The 18,057-nt window shown below is 41.0% G+C and overlaps 1 protein-coding gene across 1 annotated transcript in view; it reads left to right on the top strand.

The window, feature by feature from the left end:
* The window catches only part of PITPNM3 (PITPNM family member 3), a 131,160-nt gene that overhangs the window by 32,041 nt on the left and 81,062 nt on the right, over nucleotides 1–18,057 (top strand). The window contains exon 3 of the mRNA XM_075517739.1: nucleotides 11,447–11,494. Coding sequence (XP_075373854.1) covers nucleotides 11,447–11,494 — 48 coding nt within the window. The remainder of the gene's footprint in view (nucleotides 1–11,446; nucleotides 11,495–18,057) is intronic.

Below are 18,057 nucleotides of genomic sequence, written 5' to 3'. Positions count from 1 at the left end.
CTTGTCTGTTGGCTGTTTTGCAGTGAGTTTGTCTCTTTAAGTCTTCGTGGGGAAAAAAAGGTCACGTTTCTGTGGATAGTTTTGGTTTTAATACATTTGCATTTTCCAAAATGTAAACATTAAAAAACCCCACAAATGCACACCAAAAAAAAGTGAAACAGGCAAAACCCCCATGAACCTTGACTGTTTCTTTGTTTTGAAACTTAATTTGTACAACAGGCTTAAGGCAGTCATCTTTAGTTCCCCAATTGCAGCATCCTTAAATTGGTGGGATTTGAATTGTCAATATGCTTCTCATACCTGAAGCCAAGAAGACATTCTAAAACCTGCTGCATACCCTGGGGCTTGCAACCTTATTTCTGCAATATGAAGATTTTTTTTTTTTTTTAAGAGAGGATGGCATTAGTGGTATTTTTGTAGAATATAAGGTAAACAAGCAAGCAAGCAAATAACAATGTAATTTCCGTAATGCAGCTTGCCGCAAAGGATGACTTGATTTAATACACCTTAATTAAATTTGAAGAGCCATTAGTCAATTTTGTCACCAATATGCTACTATTTTACTCTGCAAATCTAGCTAATTGAATTAAAAATGCTTCAAATGAGGATGAATTTTCAGGTAGGCAATTGATGAAATGCAATTTAATTTTTAGTTGCTTAAAACATAACTGACTGTAAAATGCCTGTGAAATTCACTTTTCCTGTGCTTCATATGCCACACATACAGACTGATGGATTCCTTTACTGGTAACCAGCAAAATAGATGGACATGATCAGCTTTCACAACTGGAAATTTTCCTATGAGGTGAGTGAAAGGCCTTTCTTGGTCCCATTGCACGAGACCAGGTTACTTGGATCTTTTCATCTTTTAATGCATTGATTGTCTATCTGGAAAATAGTGCTGACAGTAATATCGCTTGCTTTCTGGGACTCATTTGAATTGTTGATTTAGATTAAACTTTTATTCTTCACATCCAGCCCATTACAAGATAGTGGTTTGGAGGTGCTACTGTTGGGCAAGTTGTGTTAGGTCTGTGTATGGAAACTTGCAATTGCTGCCCTTTCTGCACCACCTAGGATTGAGCTGTGCAATTCCTACCGATTTTTTAAAAAGACAAATTCTGTGCTTCTCACCTTAAAACTTACAAAGAATTGTTCTCCAAAGACTGTGGCTTATGAATGATAGACCATAAAATTCTGTTGAATTCACGGCATGCACTATGAATCCCCACCACTCCAGCTATTCTTTGTAACTTCCCTTTGAAAAAGTATTTCCTGAGATCTTAAGTACAGTAAATACATCAGAATGATGATTTTTTTTTTACCTTCTGATATCACATCTTTTGGATCTCATCTTTTTTCCATCTAGCGTAAAGGGGGAAAGAAGCCTGTTCTATATGTGAAGCAGCGCATTTCTAAGAGATGATGGGCAATTTCCTGTTCATTCCCTCAACTGCTATCTCTGTTCTCCTGTCATAATGTCCACAAGGCACTGAACAGAACTGGAAGACTAGAATAATGGTTTTGGTTAAGATTAAGTTTAATATACATCTGTGGAGTAAACTAATTCATAGAATCATAGAATATCTCAAGTTGGAAGGGACCAATAAGGGTCATCAAGTCCAACTCCCTGCTCCTCACAGGACTACCTAAAACTAAACCATATGACTAAGAGCATCTTCCAATTACACTATTGTACTTCACACTAATTTGAAACAAGCATTACTACAGCATATTTGTGCTTCCAGAAAATGTGCAACAGTCGTCTCTCAATTGCAGTGCCTTTTGATGCAAGTACCTTTTGATCCTTTGCAAAGACTACTGTAAAGAGTTACCCTGCTGAAGAAACTGGACTTACAGCAGTAAAATGGAGAGCAGAATTGGTCCTAGTAGCTTTTAGCAGAGACTTATTGCATGGAAGGGATGGTCAATCACTGGCTACTTCCACAATAGTACATTCAGCACCTTTGTGCTTGGTGCTTCCATTGCAATTCTAATGCCCTAGGATTCACGATAGCTTTTGTTGCACTACTTGGAATTCATCTTTTCTGTTGTCTTGCGTGCACAAGGCTGCTATAAAGACTTAACTTGATGACGGTGATTCTTCTTCTGTTTTGAGAAAGATTGGTTTGGTTTGGTTTGGTTTGGTTTGGTTTGGTTTTGAGTGGACTGTTCACAAGGGCCAGCTTTTCAAAGTGCAGTGAGCTCCCATAAATCGTATTGGGTGTTCAAGAGCATTAAGCACTTATGAAAATGCGTTTGTCCTTGTCCCAGACCTCTTGAATCTCTGGTTAGACTAACGTGATGCAGCACAGGGTAAGACAACACCAGATAGAATGGTAGGATACACTGAGAGCTGCTACAAAAATTTACCCTAATCTCACCCCACAGTGGAAGGTAGAGATAGGGAAGTGAATGAGAAAGTAATTAGTATTTTATTACTTAATAGGGCATAAGCAGTTCTTAATTTGGCCGTGGAACAGTATTGCTTTATCTTTCTATCAAATTAAGGGTCTAACCAGTCATGTATTATGGAGAAACATTAACATGAGAGAGAAGTAATTCATCAACTTCAGGAGATTTGTCTTCATCAAACTTTCAACTGGGTTGTTGCTAAGTAGACACAAATCCGAAGTCTAAGAGGAGAGTTTAGCTACTTCACCCTCCAGGTTGATGTTTTTGCAGAAGCAGAAAGACTTTGTAGTCTGGAAACCATCTATTGTTTCTCGTAAAATGAAATTCATCTTGGTTTAAGTCAATAATAAAGCTCGACAGTGTTTATATCTGTACATATGGTGCTTGGTTAGGAGTAAAGCAGAGGCTGCAGCTCCCTGTGCAATGGTTAAATGCACCTTTGGCAAGGAAAACTGCCAAGGTGCTAGCAATCAGCCCTGTGTTAACTGCAAAGTATGGCAGGAAGGCAGCTGTTGATTTGATTTTTAGGGTCAGTTTTTTCAGGCAAGATTGGGTTGTATTATTTTTTTTTCTCTGTTGCTTTCTTTCCTTGTGTAATTTGTAGAGCACAAGTCTGATGAGGAGCGGCTGAGGGACCTGGGGTTGTTCAGCCTGGAGAAAAGGAGGCTGAGGGGAGACCTCATCACTCTCTACAACTACCTGAAAGGAGGCTGTAGAGAGGTGGGGGTCAGTCTCTTCTCCCAAGTAACAAATGATAGGACGAGAGGATCCTCAAGTTGCACCAGGGGAGGTTTAGACTGGATATTAGGGAATTTTACTTCACTGAAAGGGTTCTCCAGCATTGGAACAGGCTGCCCAGGGAAGTGGTTGAGTCGCCATCCCTGGAAGTATTTAAAAGACGTTTGGATGAGGTGCTTAGGGACATGGTATAGTGGTGGTCTTGGTAGTGTTAGGTTAATGGTTGGACTCAATGATCTTAAAGGTCTTTTCCAACCTATACGATTCTGTGATTCTGTGATTGTATAATTTCCTTATATAATAATGTGAAATATATAGATTTCCTTCTCACTTGATTCTTTCCTGTGTATAAAACCTGTAGAGATGGAATCAACTAATTTCTTTTCAGCCTAACTATATGTGGGTCTTAATAGTTTTGTTGAATTTTGCATTTCTAATGTTTAAATAAAAGTTAATTTGATGATTAGGTCAAAAGAATAAAGAGAAAATATTGCAGATATGCCAACTTGGCTGTGAATTAGCATTTTCCACTTAAATGGGAATGGTTAATTTCTTGCATTGAATTAGACTTTTTGTTAAGATACCTGTCAGTTGTGATGTGGATACTAACCCATGGTATCTGAAATTATGAGCTATGGTGAGTTGCGTCCATTAAACTGCTATAGGAAACTAGTGTTTCCGTGCAAGACTGGGTGCACTCCAAGATGTTTTTAGCGAGCTCTTCATCTGGTCTCATTTTTCATTGGCTCACTGATTCAGTCTCCTTTGTTACATCTGCCATGCATCTCAAAGGTTCTCCAACATTTATGCAATGGTCAAAATACTCAATATAACAGAAAAATCTCTACACCCTCATGACTCTGCTTTTGGTATAGTGATTTTTACCTTGTACTAGTGTTTCCCTCTCTCTCTCCCCCCCCTCTGAAGGCTGCCTTGCCTAATTTTGTCCACAGTGAATGTTCTGCTTAAACAAACTGGTGTCTTCCTTCCCCCCAGTAGCATGTGATCTCCCCCTCCTTGTTATGTTCTCCTAGAGTCATATAATTAATTAAAGGGTGTTTGTACATAGCTGACTGTAGTGTTTACACTGCTATTAAATTTATTGCACTAGCATCTGCCACCGCCTAATAATGTGAGGAATGGCAAGCAGAAAATTTGGCTTAGTGGAGTGAACAGTGGAAGGGAAGGACAGAAACTAGAATAGCCAACAGCGTTCCAAGACACATCAGATGGCTCATATAAAGAACAGATTTACTTCTAGCAGCAGGTTTTAGAGAGAAGCAGTGAACTGAATTTCTGCAAATCATCCATGGTAGCAGTTTACATTAGAGCAGGTTACCAGTGTTCTGCAACTGCCGTAATTTAATTTTGTGATGCGGTATGTTCTAGAATACAGCTCAGCAAATGCATGCAAAATGGAGGAAGCTTAAACTAGCTGCTAAGGTATTTTTTAGCTGCAAGCTGAGTCCTGCTGCAGAGAGTATTGCTTTCCTTGCAGTCCCTCCACAGATTCCCTTTTCCTTTTTCGACCCGTGTTAAGATCCGGTCTACATGCTGAAATCAGCATGTGTCCTTGCATCAGTTTCATTGGGCCTAGAGTTTCCCTGGCTTTCATTGCCATCCAGAGGGTCATACCATCTGTAGGTGTATTATCTCCTCTCCCCCTGCTTTCCCAAGTTTGATGTAATTGTGCTCACACCAGTGTTACGTTTGCCATGTCCTTAAAAAAAATATTAACAAAACACATTTTTTCTGTTCAGAAGGTAAATTTCCAGTATTCTTGCTGGGGTGAAAGCCACATTCTAACATGGAGCATGAACATTGTTTGTTCCAGTGGTATTGTTATGTTGTCAAATGAATTCAGATTATTAGAACCGAGAAAGTCATGCTTACCATAAAGCCTGCTGGCACTCTAGGAGCTAATGTTGCAAGACTGGATGTGTGGGGAAGAAGGCCAAGAAGGGTCCCCCTAATATCTCACTGGTGCTGAGGCACACAACTCTGTTCTGCTGTGCTGTCCTCTGATGCTGCTGCTGTTAGCAATGTAATCCCAGGGGACAGCAAAACAAGAGGCAAGAGTTGTACAAAATGCCATCTGACATCTTGGGAGCACTGTTCTGCAAAGATACATGTATGCATAATGACTATGTACCAGAGCATGATGCCAAAGATAACTTTGTGAATCTTGTTTTTACTTGCAGCTACTTTCTCTGGTGAATAGTTACATTTATTTCTACTGGTGTTACCAATCCTTTGTGGAAGAGTAAGGTGGATTCTATTCTGGTTTCAATGCTGCCCCAAAAAATGCTCTTTTTTTTTTTTTTTTTTTGGTAGCATGCAAGTAGAGTAATTGCAGATCATCTTTCAATTCCAGGCCAGAGAAGTGGCAATTTTTTGCAGATTCTGCGGAAATTACTGCATGATGAAAATACCTGGACCCCTCTGATGAGCATAGTTAACGCTCCTTTGGAGCATAAAGTTCCTACTGCCTTAATTTCACTAGCATGATTTTGTTTGATCAAGTTCTTTGAATTTGGTGAGACTCCTCATAAACTAAACTGTCTTCATTAATTTGTCTCTAAATGTAGGACTAACATCTCAGCCCTTTAGTAGTCTAGTTTTCAAGGACCATAGTTACACAGATGAAGTAGAATGCCCTCAAGTGGTTAATCAGGCACGACATTTTCCCATCAAGTTTTTTTCCCCCCAAGTTTTTCCCATCCTATCAGAGTAAATGTCTTCACAAGGGTAATTTAAAATATGCCAGGTCTGCATTTCAGGCTAGGTTCATCTTCCTTGAACCTCTTGAGGGGTGACTATGTGAAGGGAAACATCATGTGATTTAGGGGGCCTTTAGACTTGCATTGTAGTCTGTGCTGTGGCATGTATCCTGAAGCTGGACAACATTTCACTCATGAGGAGTAGTAAATGAGAAGAGAACCTAAGTCTAGGAACCCACGGCTGAAAGACATTAATGAACCTCCCTCTCTGGATCTGCCTTCTTAGGAACCACCTTTAGTGAAGGTTTGTAAAAGTGGATAACATCAGATTTTGATTATGTGCCAGAAAGAACTTTGTGTCAACAAGTTTCTAGGGGCTAGACTTTACAAGATGTCTAACTGTGGTGTCTGAAAGTTCAGAGCTATCAAAGCTCACAAATGAAGCATAATTTAAGATGGTTTTGAGATCTGTGAATTTCTTTAGAAATCCAGAAATTCATGACTGCCTTTTCTATTTTATGTTATCAATGAAGCGAACACGTGTGCTTAAAATATCATGTGTGCTGTGAAATAACCGACTGTGAAAAACTGGATGTGTTTTGCACCTAATAATTTCAAGCACTTTTGAACTTTTAAGCAAAAATATGCCGTTTTAGAGCCGACACTTATATTTACTATAGGAGATTGCTGAATTGGGCCCATAAGCTCTCAGAACAGGTCTTCAAAACAGCTCAAAGAAGGATTCCCCCCCTCCCCAAGAATTTAACATTAAAAAAAATTGGAGGGTAAATTTTCGGAATATTTGGTGCTTAAAAAGAAAGCCCTGGGCAGAGTGGGTGATGAGCTGTGAAGGCAGCATGTCCCTTGCTGAGTTACTGCAAAAACCACTCTGCAGCCTCTTTGAGAAGATTCTGAGTGTAGGGATCACCCAAAATGCTGACTTAGTGTGTTTATGCTTAGCATCAGAAACTTGAAGTTCTGTACTTATATCCCTACCAACAAGGAGTTAGCTTCCCCTGGATAAAGATACCATCACTTCTGACCATTTTTCCCACTCTGCATTTCCCAGGAATACACTGCTTTGTGCATAGCCAGTTATGTGCTTTATGCCTATTTTGCCGGAAGGTTGAGAGGGTAGAGGAGGCAAGCAAGAATTTTAGGAGCAGTGTGAGCTTTTAGAATTTTTAAACCAAATCAATCAGCCCAAAAGTTAAATTATTCCAACTTCATCTCTTAACAACCATGGAGGCAAGCCTGTTCTCCTGGTTATTTTTATGTAATTGCAAATGTTTTAAAATTAGGTTTATAAATTATGTAGATCTTCACTGATCAGAGGCTGTGAAGTGAAAGGAGATGATATGCAGCTGAATGTGCAATTTGCATTAATCTGCTCAGCAGGCAACTGAATTCTCTCAGTAAAGGGACCTTTTTCTTGCGTACACACACAATACTGCAGCAACATGGAGGTGATAAATTCTCTGGAGGACTGAGGGAATAGAAAGAATGGGAGATTACTGCCAAATAGGATAACACAGGAAAGACAGCACAGACTCAGAAATGTAGCGCTGAATGGAAGCTCAAAAGAGCTTTCACTCTCACCTTCATTACCGAGGCAGAGTATGGAATATTCAGCCAGCTCCCATATCTCCTGGCAGTAGTTTGCACTGTAGCTTCTTGCTTCTTAGCTTTGAATATGAGGATAACGGCATTCTCAGAACTGTTCTACTCTGACTTTAGCTCCCAGCTGGCTAATGATTGTGCATTACCTGCTTGTTTTATTGGTCACTTTTCACACTTTCCACTCCACTCTGTTTGCTGGTTTCTGCTGGGCTTTTGAGACCTTGTCTTTAAGCTGGAAAGGAATTTGTAGCAAGTAGTTTACTATATTTGAACAATCCCTGTTGTGGTAATATGGTCTCTGTCCATGGAAGTGTATGAAACAGGGCACTAGTATTCTCACATCTTCATGGAATCCCTATGAAAGTTCAGTACAAGATCAAGGAATACGTAAAAAGAGAAAGAAAAAATAAAGGACTATCAAACACCTATCTGAAAAATGTCATGAAAATGTTGCAGGCAGTATTGTTGGGGTACTAGTGTTTGTCAACCCTGTTGCCCTTTTGTCAAGACAGGTAAAAGTATGTGACTTACAAACTGGCACAGTGCTCTTTTTTTTTTTTTTTTTTTTTTTAACATCAACAGAGAACAAATGAAGGCAATGCTTAGCTTATACTTTAGAAATAATGCAAGTTTGTAGGAAAGAAAGAAAAAACAGACTGTGTGTGGGTACTTCATATTTTTTTGCAGATTGTTTCAGTGGTAGTATGGGATTCCATAAATGTTTCAGTACTTTGTGGAGCAGCTTGCAAGAGTGCTGAAAAAAACATGGGAAAATGACACTGTACTTAATGTTCACACGCTGGGTTAAATTTTGAAAAACTTGTGATAAATAACTTTCCTTACTCTCCCCTGCTACCACTGTGAAAGCATTAAACAGCAAGGTTTTGTCTGGAGTCGCACTAACCCTGGCAATTACTGGTTTTTGAGGGGTGGATGGTTATGACTGTCTCAACTCTTCAGCATTCATCTTGCAGATCATGCATGAGTTGGAGGCAAGGTACTGTGTGTGAAAGAAAGCTGAAGAGCTTTTGTAGAAACAAAAATCTAAGCCTAGATTTAAAAAAACTTGAGGACTATTTGTGTCCCTGCTATCACATTTGGTGATAGTTGTGGTTTAATCCTGGCCAGCAGCTCAGCCCCCCCCCCAGCCACTCACTCACTCTCCCCCAGTGGGATGGGGGAGAGAATCGGAAGGGTAAAAGTGAGAAAATTCATGGGTTATGGTAAAGACAGTTTAGTAGGTAAAGCAAAAGCTGCATGTGCAAGCAAAGCAAAATAAGAAATTCATTTACTACTTCCCACCCACAGGCAGATGTTTAGCCATTTCCAGGAAAGCACGGCTTCATCACACGTAACGGTTCTTGGGAAGACAAATGCTAGAACTCTGAAGGCCCCCCCTTCCTCCTCCTTCTTGCCAGCTTTCATTGCTGAGCATGACGTCAAATGGTGTGGGATGTCCCTTTGGCCAGTTGGGGTCAGCTGTCCCAGCTGTGTCCCCTCCCAGCTTCTCGTGCCCCCCAGCCCACTCGCTGGTGGGGTGGGGTGAGTAGCAGAAAAGGCCATGACTCTGTGTAAGCACTGCTCAGCAGGAACGAAAACATCCCTGGGTTATCAACTGTTTTCAGCACAAATCCAAAACATAGCCCCATACAAGCTACTGTGAGGAAATTTAACTCTATCCCAGCCAAAACCACTGCAGTTTAAAAAACCTTGAGAAATACCTGTGTCCCCTCTCCCCTCTTGTTGCACTTGCTCTTTAACAGTATGTGCTGTGCCTGCAAAGTGATTGTCATTCACCATATCCTGTGCAAGGCAGCGGCACAAATGTGATGGGAGCTTTTTACAGAAAAAACCCTAGAAAACATGCATGAAAACATGGGCCAGATCTAGAATTTATTGACTTTTACATACTGCTTAGCAACTGAAAACAAGCGTTTCCTTTCTAGTGTTTTTGTTTTGCCTTCATGTTTTTGTTTATTTTTTTTTTCCATGATCTCTTCTTATTTTTCTCTTTTAAATAGTGAATAATGTGGGACAGGCACAGTAACGCATACTGAAAGACCTAAATCTAGATGTTAAAAACTTATGTTCAAAGTTGAAATTTTTTAGTAAAGCTTTAAAAAAATTGTCTGGTTTTGAAACCTACCAAATAAAAATGAATTTCAATTCTGTAGTGAAAGTGGCTTCACTTTCCATCAAGAGCTGTTCTTTTGAGATGGAGAATTTCTGTCTCCACAGCCATTTAAAGCTGTCATGGGAAGGAGTTTTCTTCATGAAGCCCGTTGTTTTCCAGTCATGTTGTAATTCATAGAATTGTGTATACCAGCACTTCAGAAGGCTGGTCTGTGCTCTTGACATGGAGGCCTGATTTTTGGTTTTAGCTCTCACATTCATGAGAGCTTCACAGGTTCTTCCCAACGCAATGACTGATGGATGCTTTGCCTCAACAATTACTCTCCCTGTGAGCTATTGCAGGTAATGCTTCTTCCCTAATAAGCTGAAAGCAGATTAACAGTTGTGACCCAAGCTCTTTGGCAGAACAACAGGCTGTGAATTGCCCTGATGAGGAACTGAAGATGAAAGAGATTGTATGTGAAGTTTGGAATGTGGTTAATTCAAATCACTTTCATTCCTCAAAAGTCAGGTACCCGAGGTGGTCTCTTTGCTTGCAGTTTCAGCACAAAGAATGGAGAAGAGCAGATTTCTATGCTGTATATTGAAGAGCCTGTCATTTTTTCTTTTCTTTTTACTCCCTTTGAAAGCCAAGTTGTCAGTTGTGATAGCTGGGGCATCTGAAGAAAAAGAGAATGGTGGCAGAGCTCTTGTTCTGTACTGCTGCATCCATCAGAGGAGTTAAAAATTATTATTATTCATTGTATATTAACCCTAGTGGGGTTTAGCGTAACAGTATTTTTAATCCATGGAATGAGGAACAGTGCATACAAGTTCTATAGTCTTCTTAAGGCACTGGGCAGAAGCTTTCACTGAACACAAGGAAATCAGTAGGCAGGCAATTACAACACACGCACTGTTTTATTCACACATTGTGGAACGCCACTAGCTTCACTGGTCCCTGTCATTTAACCAGTCTGGTTTTTGTTTCCAGATACACAGAACATAACGTTGCCTCTGTTGTTTATTCAGACTGTGTCTCAGCAGAAGAGTGCAGTCTCTATCGCTTTTTTGAATATACTTAAATGGTAGGTAGGCTCCAGGAAAAAGAGTAAATTTTGCCTAGACCTCTGAAGAAGGAATCTAGAGAAGGGATTAAGAGACCTGTGTTCCCATCCCAGCTCTGATGGTAGCTGTGGGCAGGTACCATTGGGCTTTTGTTTCTGTAGTGATGGATTGATGGCAAAGGTGTGTACTCTCCATGGTAGAAATGGCCTGAGTGCTGTAGGAGTCCTTTATCTATAGGCACAAACTAAATGAAAGGCCCTTATATTTCTGTATCCTTGTGTCACTGTATTTTAGGTTTTTGTATTTAGATCTGAGAAAATCCCTTTGTACTTGCAACTTTCCTTGGACAGGTGGACTGTGGGAGAGAATGGAAGGACAGAGACATTCTTAAAAACTCTGCTAATTAAATATTCGGAATAAGAATCTGTTTTGTGTTGCTAGATAAGTTATGGTAATTCTTAGTTATTTAGAGATTCAGTGGCTAATGCTACAGGTAATCAAATAGATTCCTAGCTACAATTTCATTGCTTATGATGCCTTTCTTGAGATGAAGAGTAAAATCTGGCTTCTAGACTAACCATTTTGATGAATAGATTAGAGCAGTTTTCAAGTGTGTTATGTGCTGAGCTATTCCCACTGAAGCCAATGGGAGTTTTAGAAGTAAGGATAGTGGTCAATTGCAAAATACTTACTGCAATACTGGAGAAAAAGTAAAGAGCTTGATGTCCATGTAAAGCAATACTGTTTCACATTGTGTTTTTTTCCTTCTGCAGGTGAAGGGTCTGCATTTTGCTCATCTGCCTTTCTACAGGAGAAACAACGTGAGTTGAAGTTCTCATTTTTCTTTGTACCGAGGCTGTCCAACAACTAGAGATAATAATAGAATAGAAATGTTAACCAGCACAGGTCTGGTGTTATGTTATGTTGAGAAGGGAGATGGGTGTGGAGGGACCAGGATTCTTTTGAGTTTTGTTTTAAATGTATTTATTTTTAATGTGGATTATGGAAACGTACCAAGGAAGTGCCTGTAATATTATGTAATACATTAGATAGTGCCTTATAGCATTGGCTAGAGTGGCAGGGGTGGAGCATTGGAGGATGACGCTGCTGGTATACATGATAGCTCATACAGGACAGTACAACATGGCTCGATTTGGAGTGTAGAAGCCTTCAGTGCTTTGTGCTCTGGACTTCCTTCTCCCATCTCTGCTTAGAGAGGTCCAAGAGGTGTTGCTGTTAAAGTTTCTGAGTGCTGTAGGAATGCAATGTAGTGCCATGCCTGAGATTGCTAGTGTTCCTTTGCTGCTGGTGCCCCACTTTGAGGAGTGTATTCATGTGTCACTGTGCTGTTGATCTTTCTGTGCTTTTGCATTTTTTGCTAAAGAGAGCAAATTGACTTACAGAAATGAGTGGTGTTAAAGAGGGTGTTTTCTTTCATGACAGTTCTCTCTGGGAACAATGGTCAGCTGCCCTCATTGAGTTCACAGTGAAACATCTGTTTGCTATTCCTGCAACTGTGTTCATAAGCACTTGCTGTCATTCTGTGCCAACCCCTCCCCCTTTGGAAATCATGCTTTGCCCAGCTCATCTGGCCTGGTCTGAGAACCGGAGCTGAGGAGCACTTGGAGTCTAGATCCTTGGCTAAACCCTGTGTGTTGCTTCTACTCTGGTGCTCCATAGTAGTCATGTACAAGATCTGGTAGCACGTGTGTGTAAGACTCATTCAATGAAGAAACAGTGTGGAAGTTAACACAGGCACTATCTCATGTTGTGGCTTCCAGAACAGGATTGGGCTCAGTGATGCATGCCATTATTTTCCTCTAAACACTGCAGTTTGCGAAACTGCAGCTGCAGTGTATTACAATATTCTTTATCATTTGTTAATAGAAAGCATATGTTACAGCCTTCATGTGAACATATTTCTCATGATGGATTTGTCATTATAAATGGCTAGTAATAGCACAGCAGATGGCAAGAAGCGGCATAATTTCTCATGGGAGTGCAATAATGGAAATAATGGTTTTCTTTGGAGACTATCACCACCTTATTCTTTGTACCTAAAGCAAGTTCTCTTGGTTTTACTCTAAATTCCTCCGTAATTAACGTGGCAAAATATTAAGGATGTTTGAAATGGTCTGTAAAAAATAAAAAAGAGGACCTGGCTTGACTCTTAGTACAGGTTTGAACTGTACCTCATGTTCTCAGAAGTCTGGGGATGATCATGCGAATTCTTTTCTCCTGGATTCAGGGTACTTATTTTCTTATTGTTTTGTCAGGGATTGAACTGATGCTTTTCATGGCTGATTTGGGGTGTTGAATCACTGTCTGAGCTTTTCCTTTCACCTGGCTCTCCTCTCATGCTGATGGCTGATCTTGAGATCTGATGTACTCCACATGAAGAGACTGTTTGGGCAATGGGTTATTTCAGGCAAGGCTATAGACACACTGCTTGCTTGATGTCTCTGTAAGTCACTGATGAACAGGTGCAACACATTATATACACCAGTTCCAGTGGGAATTCAAGTCCAAAACAATCTGTGCCGGAGACGCTGGCTCATTGGTATCTGCGGTAGCAGTGTATGTTTCTGTCTCCAGAAATACTTGGTAAATCTCTTCCCTAGTCATTAAATCCTTTGGCTCAGATGGTAGGACACTGTTCCTGGATATTGACTGCTAGACTTGAAAAGCAGTATAATTTCTGTAACATGGTTGCATTTAATTTAGGACTGTGAGCTGTCTTCCTTATAGTTCAGCATCTGATCGGCAATAGGTAAGTGTCCGTTATTGTTTTTACTCACCTCCTTCACTTTAATTTGTTTTGGTACCACATATTGCTAAGAGCCATTTAACTACTTAGGATAGTTCTCAATGAGCTGATACATGGTCCGGTGGCTGTCCTGACAAAAAATGCTTAATAGTTCCTGCTGTTTTTTATAATGCAGCCATCAGTTTTAAATGGTATCAACTGATGGTCTCCCAAAAGATGGAACTTCTAAATTTTATAGTTGACATAGTTGTTTAATAATGAGGTCGCTGTTTCCACGTGATGGTTGAGAACCTACTATGATCTCAGCCAAATCAAATTATTCTCAGTACTGACATTTGGCCACCTGTTTTAATTAAGGTTACCAGGTATTCCAGGTTGGCAGAGTTAGCCCCAGATTACAGGATGTGTCTCCAGGATGCTATTTTGTCTCACATTTTCATCCAGACATGCAATTTTCTGTTTTCAATTTTCAGATTGGGTTGAGAGACTTTGCTCTTTCTCCAAGGCTTCAGCCTCTCTCTCTCGCTTTCTGAGAGAGAGAATGGGAGACATATATTCTTTTAATTTGACTTGTTGCAGTTGGAATATAATAACATTAATTTTGTTCTTTCCATCCCTGATACCTCTGTTGCTGGTATCAGACTACAAACCTGTGGAAAGTTGCAAAGGGCGTTTGTCAGAGCCTGGATTACAACTTCTGAGCAGAGCTTTGTGAGAGACTGAAAGAGTTAATGTCTCAAACGTTGTGGTGACTTGAGGCGCTATTTGCATGGCGACGGCAGGTCGGCGAGCATGGGGTGGGGGAGAGCAAGAGCGGGACGTGGAGAGCGCGTTGGAGGATGCGCGGTTCCAGGTTCTGCCAAACCTGACCATGTATAGCCAGCGGTCACACAGAGCTGATCTGAGGAAGGGACTTGCAACCGCCCGAGAGACCCCTCACGACCACCCCCCTTCCCCAGCGCCTGCGCAGAAGATTGAGAACTTTCTAGAACAATAACCATGTCAGTCCTGAAGGGGCGTACCTGGAGGCGGGGATTAGCCAATAAAAGGCTTGCTCCCCCTTCCCCCCCCCCCCCCCCCCCCCCGCCAAGCGCGCGCACGCCCACCACTGGAGGATTGCCACGTCTGTCATCGTCATCGCGGGATCCAGGGGTGGTGATACTTTTTCTTTCTCTTTCCTCCTCTCTTCTCCTTTCCTTTTCTTGCTTATCTTCTCCTCTGCTTTTCCAATATATATGCAAGTTTGGGATCGGGTTGCCCGGAAAATAGCTCCATTGCCAAATCGCCTTTGTTCGTTCGTTAAACTCGTCAGGTCGTTAAGTTTGTCTGTTTGTGGAATTCGCCAGTTAATAAAGTTGCTGGCCAGCCTGTTCCTCTGGGTCATTGTCGTGACTCTGCCGACCACGCGGCTCTGCCGAGCAGAGATCGGCTTTTGTCGGTACTCAAACAGTCGGGGAGTTGAAAAGATTTGTTGCCGTGAAAAGCCAAAATCAGAACTCAATAGTCGGGATGACTATTAAGCAGGTATTCTTTATTGCAGCGCTGGGCAGCACTGGGGATCGCTCCGCCACAAGTGCTCCAACAAACAAGCAAGATCACAGAGGTTATATGTTGCAAAATATACATATTCATAAGATTAATTTATATAAACATGAGATTTCTTGGAACTCATTAATATATGTAAATGTCCCTGACGCATGCGTACTTAAGTCCTTAGGTGGTCGTTGGGGATCCTCTGGTGGTCGTTGGAAGAAGTCGGTAGTCTTCATCACTCTGACCGCTGACTGAACTTTGTCTTTACGCATGCTCAGTCCATCTTTGTCTTGCTCATACCTTCCTTGCATATCCAAAATCAGGTGGTTCTTGTGTAGTTTCTCCTTATCAGCCCTTTCCAGGGACACAGGGCCTGAAGAATTCCTTTTTATCTATCTTCATTGCAACTATCTCAGCTAACCAAGGATTTAACACAGGCAAAGCATTCTTACTCTAATGATTAGGTCAAATAAAGAAAGCTCGTTAGCAATTCTACTATCTAAGCTTCCTTACTTAAGGCCAACAATACTGGCAAGCTAGGCCAAATTATCTGCAAAAGGGAGACTAAAAGGAAACATTGAGCAACCAAGATATTTACAGCATTTCTTTTTTGTCTTTGGGGATTTTAGCTCTTTTCATTCCCCCCTTTTCTTTAAACTTTGTAAATTCTTTTACAAAGGTTCTAAATTAAAAGTCATTACTACTTCCACATATTTCTTTCAATTATTCGCTTTACACAGCCAACACAAATGGCAAGGATGATAACAATTATTATCTAACATTAAATTGTTAGCATCCTCTTCACACAAACTTTTACACACTAGTAAACAAGCGCATAGCAGCATCAGTAAAACTACTTTTGGGTCAATCTTACGGACGTTGGTCCCGTAGGCTGAGATTTCCATGGTCCAGTAGGTGCTTTCTTAATTCTCGAATAGTGGATCCACGCAGCGTGCTTCTCAAGCTTAACTGCAGTGTAGGTTGTGAGCAGAACTTGAAAAGGGCCACTCCATTTCTCTTCAAGAGGGTCACCTGAAATATTTTTAACATAAACCCAATCCCCAGGTTTAAACAAGTGCACCGGAGAATCTAAACCCCACGCTCTGGTAGATACTACTAATTTATTTACTTCTTGTAATTGTTTTCCTAATGCTATTAGATATTGCCGTAAGCTAATTTCCCCTGCTTGAGTGAGATCTTGCCCTCGATATCTGGTTTGAAATGGTCTCCCATATAAAATCTCAAAGGGACTCAATTTCTCTTTAGTCCTTGGTTTAGTTCGAAGTCTCAATAATGCAATTGGGAGGGCCTGATCCCATCTCAAGTTGGTTTCCTGACAAATTTTGCTCAATTGTGTTTTTATCTCATGGTTCATTTTCTCTACCTGTCCACTTGCTTGTGGGCGGTAGGCTGTATGCAATTTCCAATTAATTTCTAAAAACTTACTAGCTTGCTGAACTACCTGTGACACGAGGTGTGGCCCTCTGTCAGAGGAGATAACTTCTGGCACTCCAAACCTAGGAATAATTTCTCTTAATAAAACTTTTGTTACTTCTCGAGCTTTATTTGTTCTGCAAGGGAAAGCTTCAGGCCATCCAGAGTAGGTATCGGTTAACACCAACAGATACCTATACCCCCCTTTTCTAGGGAGCTCCGAAAAGTCTATTTGCCAGTTTTGACCTGGAACATTTCCTTTGCCTATGCTTCCAAATTTTACACGATTTTCTACCTTTGGGTTATTTTTCAAACATGTCTCACACCTATCAACCACACTTTTCACAGTTTGAAACAAATTTCTAGCCACTATCTGCTTAGTGAGAGAGTCATACAGAGCTTCAGTTCCCCAGTGAGTTTTATCATGTTCAGTCTTTGTCAGTGCCCACAGTAGTCTAAAGGGGATTATTATCCTGTTATCTTTTAACACTGCCCATCCTGATAGGCCAATTTTAGCCTCTAAGTCAGTAATTAACTTCTGATTCTTTTCATCGTATTCAGCTGATTCAGGTAGTGGCTAAGATTTTTCAGGAATTAAACTTAGTATCTCACCTTGTTCCGCTGCTTGCCTTGCCTCATAATCAGCCAACTTATTTCCCACTTCCCTGTCAGCGTTACCTTTCTGATGTCCTTTGCAGTGCATAATTGCCACTGCTGACGGAAGTTGCACAGCTTCTAAAAGTCGCAGTATTATATCAGCGTGTTTTATACCTTTCCCTTGAGCGGTTAAGAGTCCTCGCTCCTTCCAAATTGCTCCGTGAGCATGCACTACGCCAAAGGCATATTTTGAATCTGTCAATCACGCGCAATCCTTTGGCAAGCTCCGGTGCTCTCACTAAGGCAACTATTTCGGCTCGTTGTGCAGATGTGCCTTTAGGGAGTGACTTTGCTTCCACCACCTGATCTGTGGTGGTCACAGCATATCCTGCCATTCGAACTCCATTCTTTACAAAACTACTCCCATCGGTATACCAAGTGTGGTCAGCTTCTTCCAGTGGCTCATCCTTCAGGTCAGGCCTGCTTGCGTATACGGTCTCAATGGTTTCTATACAATCATGTACAACAGTCTTCATTTCCTGCTTATTACTTAGAAAAGAAGCGGGGTTAATTACAGCAGATGTAACGATTTCAATATCGTCCTGTTCCATCAGGACTGCTTGATACTTCAGAAACCTTGATGGTGACAGCCAATGTCCTCCTTTTTGTTCCAAAACGGAAGTTACAGCATGGGAAGTATGCACAACCATCTTTTGTCCCAAGGTAAATTTTCGAGCTTCTTGAATGATCAAAACAACAGCGGCAACTGCCCGAAGGCATCCCGGCCATCCTTTACTTACCTCATCCAATTGTTTGGAAAAATATGCTACTGCTCGTTTATAAGGACCCAGCCTCTGGGCTAGAATTCCCAAAGCCACTCCTTGTCTCTCATATGAGAACAACCAGAAGGGCTTTGTTATGTCTGGCAGGCCCAAAGCTGGAGCTCTCATTAATTCCAATTTCAATTCTTTGAATGCCCTCTTGGCTTCATCAGTCCATGTTAACTGTGTCTGACTATTTTTCAACAGTTTGTACAAGGGTTTAACTAAAAGT

Source organism: Mycteria americana, chromosome 15, assembly GCF_035582795.1.
Source record: "Mycteria americana isolate JAX WOST 10 ecotype Jacksonville Zoo and Gardens chromosome 15, USCA_MyAme_1.0, whole genome shotgun sequence".
Classification (NCBI taxonomy): domain Eukaryota; kingdom Metazoa; phylum Chordata; class Aves; order Ciconiiformes; family Ciconiidae; genus Mycteria; species Mycteria americana.
Note: the sequence above shows the minus strand (reverse complement) of the source record. Positions and strands in the feature narration are given on the sequence as shown.